The 15,780-nt window shown below is 35.7% G+C and overlaps 1 protein-coding gene across 17 annotated transcripts in view; it reads left to right on the forward strand.

Moving 5' to 3' along the window:
* RPS6KC1 (ribosomal protein S6 kinase C1) overlaps positions 1-11,353 on the forward strand; it is a 218,266-nt gene extending 206,913 nt beyond the window's left edge. For all 17 annotated transcript variants that reach the window (XM_033199771.1, XM_033199778.1, XM_033199779.1 and 14 more), the window contains one exon: positions 10,397-11,353. In XM_033199771.1, coding sequence (XP_033055662.1) covers positions 10,397-10,507 — 111 coding nt within the window. In that variant the 3' untranslated portion in view covers positions 10,508-11,353. The remainder of the gene's footprint in view (positions 1-10,396) is intronic.
* The last annotated feature ends 4,427 nt before the right edge of the window (positions 11,354-15,780 follow it).

Below are 15,780 nucleotides of genomic sequence, written 5' to 3' on the forward strand. Positions count from 1 at the left end.
TAAAACAAAGATGCATTCAGAATTAATACTGTATATTTTCAGGCTTTTGCTATCATCAAAGTATTGATTGGGTCAGAGAGTATAGTTAAAACTTCTTGGTATTAATTTTTTTTTCCAAAATTCAGGACTCACATTTAGTCAATTCTGTATATTTGTATAACTCTGTGATTTGAGTATTGCTTTTAGCTTGTCTGGGGCTGCTCTAATTTTGCAGTTGCATTTTGTAACCTTCTATGAATGGCTGTTTTCAGTTTTTAATTCTTATTTATAAATTTACTCAGGTTATTTATAAAGCTACTCAGGTAGCTTAGGAGGGGCATATTAGAAAATCTTGTCAAGTTAGATACTTCATCATTGGTGGAACTTGGGCATTGGTGTCAATGATTACATTTCTGGTGGCTTTGAAGAAAGAGACCATTGATAATTAAAGTTCAGTATCCCAGAGACAGGCTTGGAACTCCAGTGAGCTGCTTAGATTGATTCCCCATACTTAAATTATTCCTCTAGTTTTGTATAGTGAATTTTGCCGAGTATATTGAGGGTTGTTAGTACTCTGGTGCCACAGGCCTTTTGCTGGGCTATCAGCTGGAACAAGCAGGCCTGGGATCCTTATACTTTGATGAAAAATATAATGGAAAAAGTTATTTGAAAAAGATCAAGAACTAAAATTATGTAATGAAACATGGATTGTTTTTAAAAATCAGGGTTGAAAGAAAAGAGGGCAGGGGAGCATATATTAGAAAGATAATTAACTAGTATTCTCTTGAAGAGTGATTTTGCTTTCATTCAACAAATATTATATACAAGGCACAATGCTATAAGCTACAAAGGCAAGACACGTAAATAACCATACCACATGGAAATTAATAAAGGCTGTCAAAGAGTTTTAAAAAATACTATGGCAAGTCAAAAGAAGGAGGCAGATATAATCAGTGGAGTGGTTGTATTAGGGAAAGTTTTTGTGGAATGGATGCTACTTTTGCTGGGCCTTAGAATTTCAGCATGGCAAGGCAGGATGTGGGGAGAACAGTCTTGGTGGAATGAATGGTTTGGACAAAGGCAAGGAAGGAGTCTGAAAGACCCAAGTTTAGGAAACAAAAGTTTGATTTATCTGGACTAGAGAGATAAGTAAAGATATGGGTAGTAGGTGAGCATAAAAAAATAAGTTGGAGTTCTCTTATGGGGTTCTATCATCACAAACACAAGAGTAGAGTGATAATATTTAATTCATTAAAATTTGAGATTTGGCCGGGCACAGTGACTCATGCCCGTAATCCCAGCACTTTGGGAGGCCGAGGCGGGCGGATCACGAGGTCAGGAGATCGAGACCATCCTGGCTAACACGGTGAAACCCCATCTCTACTAAAAATACAAAAAATTAGCCGGGTGTGGTGGTGGGTGCCTGTGGTCCCAGCTACTCGGGAGGCTGAGGCAGGAGAATGGCATGAACCTGGGAGGCGGAGCTTGCAGTGAGCCGAGATTGCGCCACTGCACTCCAGCCTACGTGACAGAGTGAGACTCCATCTCAAAAAATAAAAAAAAAAAAAAGAGATTTGGAGTTTGTGGAGAGGAGTAAAAGATTTAGAGTTGTACTTCAGGAAGATTAATTTGCCCAGAGTACGTAAACTATAAAGAAACAATCAGGTTGGGAATGCTGAGATGAGAATACCTAGAGCACTTTAGATTAAGAGGTAATGAAGAGATACATAAAACATTTCATTCTAATGGGAAAAAAGAGCAGCTATTCATTTGATTTCATCTTATTTGTTGTGGCATGAGATAAATTCAAAGTATTTTTTAGTAAATAATTTAGGAAAGACTAGCAACTGCTATTTTTTTGTTTCTCTTCCTTAAAGAAGTAGTCATTATTATCTAATACTAAAAATAGAATTCCCCATAATAAGTTATCAAGTTCTGCTTTTGTCTTTATTAGAAGTTATGTTGTAAAGGAATCTAGGCTTAAGGTATAGTAAGTCTCCAAACTCAGATATGTATATCTTATATAGTAAATCAGCATTATGTCATTGGCCTGCCTAAGGAAACTACCACTCATGTTGAGGAAACATCATCAGGAAAGGGAAAAGGGGTCTCTTGGCATGATTAGCAATTTGTCATTTTGACTTTCCTTTTCCACTACCTCACAGGTCATAGAGGTCACTTTTAAAAAAAATCACAAAATGATTTATATGGAAATAATTCTACTTGGGGGAAATTTTCTCCTCTTTGGTCTTTTAGCTCCTTGCTTTGTTGTTAGATTTCATAATCCCCTGTACCCCTGGTTCATTCATCTGTCCAAGTCAAGCGAATGGTGCCAAAGTAAACATAATTACATTTTAAATGCAATCTTAAAAAAAATTCCTCAGAGCATGTATGTTTGTGCTTTAGCATGTACATTAGTTAATTATGACACAGTTGCTTGGTCAGTTTTAGGAAATTGTGTGAGGAAAAGACCAAAACAAATTTTTTGTGCCCTCATTGCTCAGCTCTGTTGCCTATTTTTCAGGAGAAAGGAGGTTGGCAGCTGCTGTCTTGGATTCATTAACTTGAATGTGCCACTGGCTGACATTTTCTTAAGCAGTAGAATCTTTCTGTGACCTCTCTTGAGATGTATTATAGCCTTTAAAACGGCAGAATAAGCAAGATAGTCATGGTTAAAACAATTACACTTTTGCCTATAGATTTATACTTGCAAATATATAGAGGAGTTCATGAACTAATTAAATTGACTTTAGTAAAAGTCAAAATATGAACCTTTAGAATTTCACATGTAAAGTAACATTTTAGAAAGAAACCAGTTGTTTATAATGAAGAAGAAAGAACTTACATGTTTATATGTTTCCTGAAATACTAAATATAATGCTGTCATTGCAGTTAATTCTTATAAATATTTGAAATGTTAGATTTATATTAAAATGTTTGATGCCTTCCACATTTCAGTCAGTAGACATAAATTGTCTGATTGTAAAAGTGGATTTGATACATGTAGGATATTCCTATGATGTTTGTTTTGTAACAATAGCTTTTCTCTTAGCAAATCGTAGCAACTACTAATATAAAAATTCTTTGAGCAATTAGGTTTAATAAACAGTGTAGTATGATTCAGTTTGAGTGCTAGACATAATATCAAGTAAAAGACTGTTAGTATAGTCTTTTGAAGTGTATGCTTCACTCCCCGTATGGATTTAGTTATACCCAAGTGAAGTAATAGATTCTTAGCATTTGCAGATCTCACTTTCATGAGGCAGTGTAATGTTGTTGTTAAGGCATGGATTCTGGAATCAGAATGCTTGAATTCAAATCTTGTCTTTGCCACTTACTACCTGTTTGATCTTAAACAAGTTACTTAATTTCCCTTTTCTTATCTATAAAATGGAGATAATAGTAGCTATTCATAGAATTGTGAGTTAAATGAGTTAACCTGTCATAAGCACTTAGAATAATACCTGGCATGTGGTAAATGTCATATATATCTTTGTTAATATTATTGATGGGACAGTGAGGAACATTCATGACACAGTAATTTGCAATTTGATGAAGCATGTATTGGAATTATAGGGCTGCTAATGAAGAATGAGGCTACTGCTATTGGCATAGGTCAACAAAATTCTTTTTTTTTTTTTTTTTTTTTGAGACGGAGTCTCGCTCTGTCGCCCAGGCTGGAGTGCAGTGGCTGGATCTCAGCTCACTACAAGCTCTGCCTCCCGGTTCACGCCATTCTCCTGCCTCAGCCTCCTGAGTAGCTGGGACTACAGGCGCCCGCCACCTCACCTGGCTAGTTTTTTTTTTTTTTTTTTTTTTTTGTATTTTTTTTAGTAGAGACGGGGTTTCACCATGTTAACCAGGATGGTCTCGATCTCCTGACCTTGTGATCCACCCGTCTCGGCCTCCTAAAGTGCTGGGATTACAGGCTTGAGCCACCGCGCCCAGCCAGGTCAACAAAATTCTAAAAAAGTAGTGGACTGGCATATAATAGCAAACAATTGACACTTATTGTACAAATAATTGAATTAATCATGAATGAAAGAAAAATTAGAAATAATGAAAAAGAAAGAGAAGAAATAGAAGTTTTGGTTAACGTCCAAGAGTGGAATTTCCTATATATTGGACTACAAATATTGTAAATAAATAATTTAATATTTCAGTTGCACTTGACTACATTCTGTGGAAAAAAGTATTTACTGTGAGTATTCTTAAATTTGAGTGGCTGTGGCTTCATAAGTTAGTTGGCAGAGTTTCTTTCCCCCAAAAAGTATGAAGTTAGACAGATTTGGTGAAAAATCTATCATTTCAGTGCTCTGGAAATGGATCAAAGGATACAACAATCTGAAAGGTATTTATGCTTGAACTGGCCAGGCACAGTGGCTCACGCCTGTAATCCCAGCACTTTGGGAGGCTGAGGTGGATGAATCACTTGAGGTCAGGAATTTGAGACCAGGCTAATGTGGTGAAACCCTGTCTCTACTAAAAATACAAAAATTAGCTGGGCGTGGTGGTGGGTGCCTGTAGTCCCAAGTACTTGGGAGGCTGAGACAGGAGAATTGCTTGAACCTGGGAGGTAGAGGTTGCAGTGAGCCGAGATCGTGCCACTGCACTCCAGCCTGGGCAACAGAGTGTGGCTGTGTCTCAAACAAACAAACAAACAAACAAAAAACAGCTGAACTCTGGGAAAGAACAGTGGGGACTCTTGACCCAGGGCTGCTTTCAATCTCCCCTTCCTGCTTGATCAGGTGCAAAGGTTCTGCCAGGGTGGGGTAAACCATGAGGACTGATCCTGAGGCTGCATAAATGTGCACAGGAACAGGGAATAGGCCCAGCAGAAAGTAAAATCCAGGGCAGATGTGGTTTTGTGGCCTAAACTTTGAGTGTGTTCTCCTATGCATTGGCAGAGAACAGAAGCTTGAAGGGCTGAGATACTTGAATACAACCTCTGTTCAGTCATTGGTTGACCCATAAGCTATGCAGACACAGGGGTGACCCTGAGAAAGCCAGCTTTAAAAAGAAAAAAAAAATGTGGAAACTTGTCAGCAGCTGCACATTACAGTGCAGTGGGAAGGGAACTTAGCAACTTTATAGATCTAACTGAAACAAGTTACCAAACAAAGAACAAACAATCCAATAGCAATAATAAACTTCATGGGGAAAAAATCAGACTCTAGAGTTGCTAAAATATACTATCTAAAATGTCCTGTTTTCAGTGAAGTGTAATGTAAGACATACACAAACAAAAATGTATGTCCCATATTCAGGAAAAAAAAAGCAATCAGGAGAAATTGTCTCTGAGTGTACCCAGACAATGGATTTACAAAGACTTTAAAGCAGCTATTGTAAATATTTCCAAAGAACGAAATGAAACTGTGTTTAAATAATTAAACAAGTGACAAAAATGAATCAACAAAGAGATTCTGTAATAAGGAGAAAGTATATTTTTAAAAAACAGAACTAAGTAGAAGTCACAAGTTGAAAAATACAATAACTGACATGAAAAATTCACTAGAAAAAAAATGACTGAAGTAGCTAACAGCAAATTTGAGATAGAAGAAGAAAGAATAAATGAACTTAAATTAATAGAAATTATTGAATCAGAAAAATAGACATAAAAATTGAAAAAAATGAACAGACTATGGAAATCTGTAAGACAATAGCAAATGTACCAGTATACATATAATGATAGTCCCAGAAGGAGAGGAGAAAGGGAAAGGGACAGCAAAAAGAAATAATGGCTAAAATCTTTCCAGATTTGATGAAAAGCATTAACTTATGCATCCAAGAAACTCAACAGACCCTATGTAGGAAAATGCAAAGAGGTCTACACTTAGACATATTTAGAGATATCCACACTTAACCAAATTGTTGAAAGACAAAAACAAGAAAATTTTGGAAGCAGTAAAAGGAAAATAACTTACATAGAAGGAAGCATTAATGTCTAAATAATTATCAAAACATGGAGGACAGAAGATAATAGAATGATACAAAGTGCTGAAATCAAGAAGCAGCAATGAACCAAGAATTCAGCAACATTATCCTTCAAAAATGAAGGTGCATAAAGACATTCCCAAATACAGAAAGACTGGGAGGGTTTATTGCTAGCAGAATTGCCTTACAAGAAATACCACAGGAATTCCTTCAGGGTAGAAAGAAATGACACCAGGTAGTAACATATGTCCAAGGAGGAAATGAGGAACACTGAAAATTGTAGATATGAGTTCATAGAAAAGACTCTCTCTCTCTCTCTCTATATATATATATGTGTGTGTGTGTGTGTGTGTGTGTGTGTGTGTATATAGAGAGAGAGAGAGCTACATGCAATTTTATCTTTTAAATAAAATATATATACACACATACATATATATATATACATTGTCTATTACTAAATTGTTTTTCCTTTCAGTTCAATTTTGTTTCCTATATTTTGAGGCCATTAGTGCATGTACATTTGTAATTGTTACAGCTACTCACATACTATCACTATGAAACATTTGTCAGTCCCATCTCACTATTAAGATAGATAGTAAATATATATACACATACATATATACATACATTTTGTCTTTTAAATAAAATATATATTACATACACACATATGCATATGTATGTATGTATACATATATATTTGTATGTGTGTATTTAAAAGACACAAAATTGCATTTATATATTTTATTTAAAAGACATAAAATTGCATGTGTATATATATGTGTGTATATATATTATTTAAAAGGCATAAAATTGCATGTAGTAACAATTATAAAACCATGCTATTGGGTTTAACACACATAGAAGCAATATATAAATATTTATGATGATAATAGACGAAGGGGGCTATGGTGGAGCAAAGTTTCTACCTTTTGCTAAATTAAAGTTACTACTGTTTTGAAGTAGATAAATGATCTTAGAAGATAAGTAATATATTACGTGATAAGATACATATTGTAGGGATACAGCAACCCCCCCCCAAAAAAAATCCTAAAAACAAAAAAGAAAGTAGAGAAACTAAAATGGTACAGCAAAAAGCACTTAACACAAAAGAAGGCAGTAAAGGAAGAAAAATAAGACAGCAAATCTAGAAAACAAGTAGCAAAATAGCAAATATAAACCCACCATGTCAATAAAGTGAATGTCTAAACATGCCACACCAAAGGCAGATTCTGTTAAGCTGGATCTTCTGTGTGTGAGAGACAAACCTTAAATTAAAAAACGAACAGATTGAAAGACAAAGGATGGAAAAGAATAAACCATACCAACAGTAACCACAGAAGAGCTGTAGTAGCAATATTAAATATCAGACAAAATGGGTATTAAGATAGATTTACTAGGGACTGACAAATGTTTCGTAGTGATAGTACATGGGTAGCTGTAACAATTACAAATGTATATACACTAATAATAGCCTTAAAATATAGGAAACAAAATTGAACTGAATTGAAAGGAAAAGCAGACAATTTAGTAATAGTAAGTGGAGGCTCAATACTCCATTCTCCATGGTTTATAGAAACCCAGCAAGGACATTGAAGACTCGAACAAGCTGTAACTGACATGTATATAACACTTCACCCAGTGACTGCAGAACATACATTCTTATCAAGTACATACAAAACAATCTCCAAGAAAGATCACATGCTAGGCCATAAAACAAGTTTTAGCATTTAAAGGGATTGAATTCATACAATTTATTCTGAATTACATTGTACACTGATTATAATAACCATAACAATCAAAGTAGAAATCAACAAGAGGAGGAGATCTGCTAAATCCACAAATATTTGAAAATTAAACTGTATACTTCTAAGTTTTTATGAGTTAAACAAGAAATATCAAGAAAAACTAAAGTTTTAAATGGAACGAAAAGGAAAACACAATATATCAAAATGTGTACGATACAGCTAAATCAATTCTTGAGGGAAATTTTTAGCTTTAAATGACTATATCAGAAAAAAAAAGGAAGGTTTCAAATCAAAATCTTAGCTTGCACCGTAAGAAACTGAAACAAAGCTAGATATGGTTGTGTGTTCCTGTAGTCCCAGCTACTTGGGAGGCTGAGGTGTGAGGATCACTTGAGTTCAGGAGTTCAAGATCAGCCTGGGCAACATAGTAAGACCCTGTCTCTAAATTTGAAAAAAGAAAGAAAGAAACTATGAAAAGAAGCTGTAAAAAACAAAGTAAATCCAAAGCAAGCAGAAGAAAGGAAGCAGAAATCAGTAAGATAGAGAACAGAAGAATAAGAGAAAAATTAGCAAAATTGGGAAACCTTTAGCTGGTTCCAAACTGTGCGTAAAAAGGCAAAACACCTATAATGTCCAAAACAATTTTGCAAGAGAACAAAGTTGGAGGACTTAACGCTACCTGATTGTAAAGCCACCATAGTTTTAAGACCACAGTGTTTTTCTAACAAATGGCACTGGGAAATTGAATATACACATGCTAAAAACAAAGAGAACTTAGACCCTTCATGTTATTTGCAAAAGTTAACTCAAAATAGCTCATATATTTGTATATAAGAGTTAAAGCCATAACAATTGTAGAAGAAAACAAAGGAGAAAATCTTTGATATTGGGTTAGGCAAAGAAGTATTAGATGTGATACTAAAAGCGTGGTCCATAAAAGGGAAAGCTGATAAAGTAGATTTCCTTAAAATTAAAAACTTGTGCATTCAAAAGTCACCATTAAGAAAATGAAGACAATAGGGTGGGTGTGGTGGCTTATGCCTGTAATCCCAGCGCTTTGGGAGGCCATGGTAGGAGGACCTCCTGAGCGCAGAAGTTTGCAATTAGCCTTGACAACATAGCAAGACCCCATCTCTATGAATAAATAATAAAAATATAAAAATTTCAAAGAAGGAAAATGAAGACAAGTCACAGACTGGGAGAAAATATTTGCAAATCATGTACCTGATAAGGGACTTATATTCAGAATATATAAAGAACTCTTGTAATTCAGTAAGATAGACAATTCAGTTTTAAAATGGGCGGAAAGTTAGATATTTCACCAAGGAAGCTATTTGAATGGCTAACGAGCACATGAAAAGATGCTCAACATTATTAGTTGTTAGGGAATATAAATTAAAACCATAATAAGGAACTACTCATATCAAGAGAAGGGCTGTTATCAAAATGACAGTACCAAGAGCTGAGGATGTAGAGAAACTGAAATCCTCAAACTTAAATGTTTGTGAGAATGTAAGATGGTACAACTACTTTAGAAAAGTTTGGAAATTTTATAAAAAGTTAAACATAAGCTCATTCTGTGACCCAGCAATTCTACTTCTAAGAATGTAACCAAGAAAAATGAAAATATATGTCTACACAAAGACATGTACATGAATGTTAATAGCAACATTATTCATTATAGCCCCAAACTGGAAAGTCCAAGTATCTAAAAACTAGTGAATGGATTAATGAAATGTGGTACATGTAAACAATGGAATACTAAGAAAAAGGAACGGACTGTTGATACTTGCTACAATGTGGATGGATCTCAGAAACATAATGATGAGTGAAAGAAGGCAGCAGCAAAAGACTACATATTTTATGATTTCAATTATATGAAATGTTCAGAAAGGGCAACTTTATAGAGAAAAAAGGCAGGTCAGTGGTTGCCGAGGGCTGGAGATGGGAGTGGGGATTAACTGTAAATGGCATGAGGAAGCTTTTTAGGGTAATCAAAATATTCTAAAACTGGATTGTGGTGCTAGTTGCACAACTCTTTAAATTTACTAAAAGTCATCAAATTGTACACTTTATAAGGGATGAATTTTATGCTATATAAATTATCCCTCAGTAAAGTTGTTAACACAAAAATTTGATATTAAACCACAAAATTGTTTTTACATATCTTACACCCGTGTCCTATTTCTGAAGAAACCAAAACTTGTTTCATTCATTAGATTAAATTATTTCCTTCGTGTCAACTATGCCAAAGACTAGTAATTTTGGAATACTAAAAAGCATATTCACACTTAGGTAAAGTTTAGTCTCAATATATACATAGTTCATTAGGGGTCGAAAGATTTACTGTGCTTCCCAAATTTTCTAATCATGGTGGAAGTAACTGGCTATCTCAGAATCTAGTGCAGTATCTAATTAATGTCATGGTGTACTTTTGGGGTAGGAAATTGATAGGTATAGCTATATACTCCATGAGGATGAGGGAAACAAAGGAAGTTACTCAAGGCCATGTTTTCCATCAGTTGAAAAGCCATAAACTCAGTTCAGGTGTCTCTCACACCCCACAGCTAGAGTGATATTAGATACAGCTCCCTTTCAAGAAAACATGGTCACTTGGGTATGAATCAAGACTTTGTTACCAGGGTTGAATTTAGAAGTTGTTTCCTTTCAAATATTGGTTTTCCTTTGATTTGCCAGTTGGATTCTTGTTACTCACTAAATCTGTCTTTTTTTTTTAGCTCTTGCAGTTCAATCCTCTGGAACGACTTGGTGCTGGAGTTGCTGGTGTTGAAGATATCAAATCTCATCCATTCTTTACCCCTGTGGATTGGGCAGAACTGATGAGATGAATGTAATGCAGGGTTATCTTCACACATTCTGAGCACCTCCGTGACAGGCATCTCCAGCACTGAGGCACCTCTGCCTCACAGTCACTTATGGAGCACCAAAGCATTTGGATAAAGACCGTTATAGGAAAGGGGGGTGGGGGTTGGGGGAATGGCTGAAAGAGAACAATTCGTTTACAATTACAAGATATTAGCTGATTTTGCCAGGGGCTGTTATATACATACCTTCAACCAAGGTGTGATCTGAATTTAGTCTACATTCGGTGTTGCAGATGAGTTGTAAAGCCAACCGAAAGAGTTCCTTCAAGATATTCCTCTGTAGGAAGCTGTAAGTGTAGAATGAAGTTTTACTTGAAAGGACCTTTACGTGGCAGCTAACAGTGCTTTTTGCTGACTAGGATTGGTTTATATGATTAAATTAATATTTGCTTAATAATACACTAAAAGTACTTCATGAACAACGTCATCAGTGCAACTTAAAAGTGAGAAAAATAGAATATACATGTAATTTCTGACAGAAAACCTGTACCCTGATGCTATATAATTAATGTATGTTGAATGTGGTCCCAGATTATTTCTGTGAGAAGACACTCCATGTTGTCAGCTTTGTACTCTTGGTTGATATTGCTTATTTAGAGAAGGGTTCATATAAACACTCACTCTGTGTCTTCAACAGCATCTTTCTTTCCCCATCGTTCCATTTTCTGCACCCTCTGCTTGTTCCCTCATATTCTGTTCTTCCAACTCCTGCTAACACACATGCAACAAAAAAGGGAAGGAAGTGCTTATTTCCCCAAATTGTGTAAGGACTAAGAAATCATGATGTCAAATAAACACGGTGAAACATTAGATCTCTTCTTCATTTAATAACCCTCCCCTCTTGTTTTTCTTAAAGAAATGCCTCCGTTCCTTTCCTTGTGAAATATTATCAGTTTCTACCATTGCTTCTCATGCTTGACTTTGTTTTAGTTTTTGGCTTGGTATACTAAGAAGCAAAGGATCTCATCTAAATGGAATTGAATGGCAGTCCTAGTTTGTTACTTTGGTGATGAGATTTTCAGATTTGAACTAATCTATCTGACATCATGTAGAAAGAATGTAAGTATTCACACATCTCCAAACATTTGTATTTGTTACTTCTTTTTGTTGCTAAGGTAGCTCCTGTAGTTATACATTGTTGCAAAAATTTACAAATGTTTTACAAGTGTTAATGTCTGTTTTTTTTTAAACTTTAGCCAAAGAAGAAGTCACTATTTCCAAGTTAGAAACCACCAGAAATAACTGAAATTTTTGATATGTTCTAATCTTCTTTGTATTTCTGAGATCTGTGTGAGAACCCACCCCCACTCCAGGAGCATCTGTACAGCTTCCATCTGCCATCGACCAGGTCCTCTCATCAAATTAAATGGAACAGAAAATGCTCTAGTGAAACAAAGGAAATGTGCAAGCATTTTTCCTTTTTCTATTATTCTATTTCCCTTTTTCCTTTTTGGCCCCCGTATAATCCAAGCCCCAGCTGAAAGGCTGCAACAACACCAGGTTGGGGAGCAGGTCACCAGGATCATAGTTCAGTCAAGATGACATCACTCTCTGGAACTAGATTTCAACTCACTAGTCCCCTGGCCTCATAACAGGAACTTATGCAGGTGAGACACAAGAATGACTTCCTGTGTAGGACTAGTAGGAAATATGCAAGTACTTAGAGCTGGCCATTACAGAACTTCCTTCCAGAAGTGCCCTGTGACATGAAAGTAGGACTTCACAACTGAGATGAAGATCCCTGCCTTACCACATGATTTGAGTTTCTTGGATTCAAAGAAAATTAGTGTCAACAGATGGTTGCCATGTCAGTCTGTTGACAATTCCATTGCTTCAGTTTCTCCCCCTTTCTCTCTGTTTGGTTGGAGCTTGTGCTTAATGTAAATACATCATTCATAATTAGAATGGACATGAATTATTTTAGTAGTAAACACAGGATAAATGACTTTGGGGTGATGAACCAAAGTCTGTTTTTATTTGATGATGTGTACATATTTTAAGCTGTAATTCTGTGATTGGTACTGATTTTTATGGTTGGTTTTTTTATATTTTGTTTGTTTAAGCGGAGGAGTGGAATATGGGGTCAAAATCATACAAGAAGTTGCCATGAGTGTTTCTTATTTGATTTTTTTTATTGTGGTAAAATATACGTAACATTCACCATTTTAACCATTTAAAAATATACACTTCAGTAGTGGCATTAAGTACATTCACATTTTTGTGCGAGATCGCCACTATCCATCTCCAGGACTTTTTCATCACCTCAAATGGAAACTCTGTACCCACTAAACAATAACTGCTGCCCATTCCACACTCCAGCTCCTAGCAACCACTATTCTACTTTCTGTCTCTATAAATTTGAATGTGACTATTCTAGGTACTTCATATAAGCAGAATCATACAATATTTGTTTTTTATTGTCCTGGCTTATTTCACTTAGCAAAAAGTTTTCAAGGTTCGTCCATGCTGTAGTATTTATCAGAATTTCCTCCCTTTTAAGGCTGAATATTATTCCATTGTATGTATTACACATTTTGTTTAGCCATTCATCTGTCAATAGACATTTGGATTTTTTCTACCTTTTGGCTGTTGTGAATAATGCCATTGTGAATATTGATGTACAGATATTTGTCTGAGTCTCTGTTTTCTGTCATTCAATTTTGTGTTTTATTTTTATATGAAATTACCAATATCATTCACTATTATTCTACCATGATCTTTATAGAAGGGTTTTTCCAGATAGATTGCAAATATCATTATGGTGCAGTGCCACTTATTCTAAGATATAATATAAAAATCTACTGTTTCTATGTCAAAGATGGATAAGTTAAGCTTCCCAACAGTGAAAAGAATGTCATCATTTTAGCAATTTAACTGTGACACGAAATAATACTATTTGAGACATGGACCTTTTCAAATTACTTGTTATAATAACTTTTTTTTTAATTTGACGAATAATAGTTATGTATATTTATGGGGTACAATGTGATATTTCTATACATGTATACCTTGTAGAATGATCAAATCAGACTAATTAACTTATCACCTCAAATACTTACCATTTCTTTGTGGTGAGAACATTTAAAATCCACTCTTTTAGCTATTTTGAAATATACAATACATCGTTAACTGTAGTCACCATGCTATGCAATAGATTGCCAGAACCTATTCTTCCTGCCTAATTGAAACTTTTACCCTTTGACCAACGTCTCCCCTTACTTCATTCTCCACTGGCCCCCAGCCTCTGGTAACCACCATTTTACTTTCTACTTCTATTAATTAACTGAACTGTTGATAATATATTTAAACCTATCTTTTAAACAGCTGCAATACCTATTGTGTTTTGACCTGCATGCTTTTCCTGTCTTCATTTACTTCAAGGTCCGTGTGAACCAAGATTGACCTTTGCTTTCAAATGGTGCATGTACTGAAGAGCATAAAATGTATAGATAGTACTCATGCTGTAACCAGTAACACTGTATTAGAGCTCCACATCTAGTATGCCTTGATTGAATTCACTTGCCCACAAGTTTGGAATCCAGATAGAAAGAGGTCTGACTAGAGCCCCGAGATTCTGCCTCGCAAGGGCTCCCCAGAGCATATTTATTGGAATCACTTAGGGATATCTTTCTAGTAAAGGCCAAAGCATAAAACTGATCATCTTTTTTCCTTAGAGGAGTTGATTTAAACTCTGGTATATCTAAATGGTCTGGGTAATGGAGCCTGGTTATTTCAAGCTCTGTCTTCAAGAATTGTGCAATAATGCAGTCTTAGAGTGGTGTCCTGGTCATGTCTCTGTGACTGATTAGCCATAGAACCTTAATCAAATAACACTCTCCTGGACCTGTTCCCTCACCTGTAGAATGAAAGGATAGATGAGTTCTAAGCTCTGCATGTATATGATGGATTTTCGGTTTTTCAGAGAGAGCTAATTTGATAAAACAACATTATAGGAAAGGCAAGGTTAATGAAAATCTTGAATTGGTACTTAACTGTTTTCTTACTGTTTTTCTAGTAATCCCAGATGCTTGGGTTGCTGCCGTACACCTCCTCAGTAGTGTATGTAGCCCTTGGCGGTTATATGGTTATAAAAATTGTATATAAAATGAGATATTAAAAGGTTATTTCTCATTCAGTTCTACACTGGAAAAGGAGAGTTGAAAGTCCGGATAGCAGTACATAGAAGTGAAAGGAGGTTAGGGCCACACCTACATTTGCCTATTTCCTGGACCTTTCTCAGTAACTATGGTAGTATTCGTACACCTGTTGCCCTCATCTATCAGAGTTTGTGTGTTTATTTGACTCAGTCCTTTGGCAGGCATAATCAGAGTAAAAAATGGATACGTTCTGTTCCTATTTAATGCAGAACATTAACCTCTACCAGTCTAGGTAATTTAGATTTTTGATTATTTTATGTCCACTAGGCTCATTTTAAGGATTTCATATTAAGCCCTCATGTTAGTTACTGAATGGCAGAAGCTGTGAAGTCAGCTATTTCTAAATAAAGTTGTAAACAGAATAGCAGCAGGGAAATGGAAAGCAAAGTACTACAAGTTTTTGTGACTCAGCATCACTTACTCTCTCAAGGACAATAAATAGGAAACCGGAGAGCAAGCTTCCTTTTTGGTAAGATTTATGATCCTCGTGGTGATAATGTAGTCAGATGGTATGGCCTTGTATTTTTGGTCCCTATCACATGATTTCCCCCCTTGATCTAGCTGTCTCATCCCAGGGAGGAATGGAGGCAGAGAGAATTTGTGGCGGTGTAAGAAAGAAAGTAACCTGAGTGAGTAAGTTGGGCCAGGGAGATGCAGCACAGCACTTAGCAGGCATGTTGGCCTAGGTACCTGCAGCAATAGAGAACCTTCTTCATTGATCTGGATTTAAAGTCTAATTCTTTGTTCTTCCCCAAGGAAGAGTGAGGCAAAAATTGAAACTATTTCTACTATCCCAGGAAAAGAGATGGCCAACCTGCCTTTTAAGAAAGAATTAATTGACATGCTTATCCTAAGTCAGTTCTATCTCCATCTCCTTGCTAAAGGCAGCTGGTACAACTGGTAGTTAAGGCAGAGGCCATGAGTGTTTGCAGAGGGCTGCTGTGATTTCTTTTGGGCAAGAATGCCTCTTGATGTGGTAGGAAAGAATGACAAATGAGCCAGCTTTGAGGCACATTTAGAATTGCTGGCATGTTGTTTTTGTAAATCTCAAATTGAAACATATCAAAAATTTCATATCAA

Source organism: Trachypithecus francoisi, unplaced genomic scaffold (genome assembly GCF_009764315.1).
Source record: "Trachypithecus francoisi isolate TF-2019V2 unplaced genomic scaffold, Tfra_2.0 Lachesis_group5, whole genome shotgun sequence".
Classification (NCBI taxonomy): Eukaryota; Metazoa; Chordata; class Mammalia; order Primates; family Cercopithecidae; genus Trachypithecus; species Trachypithecus francoisi.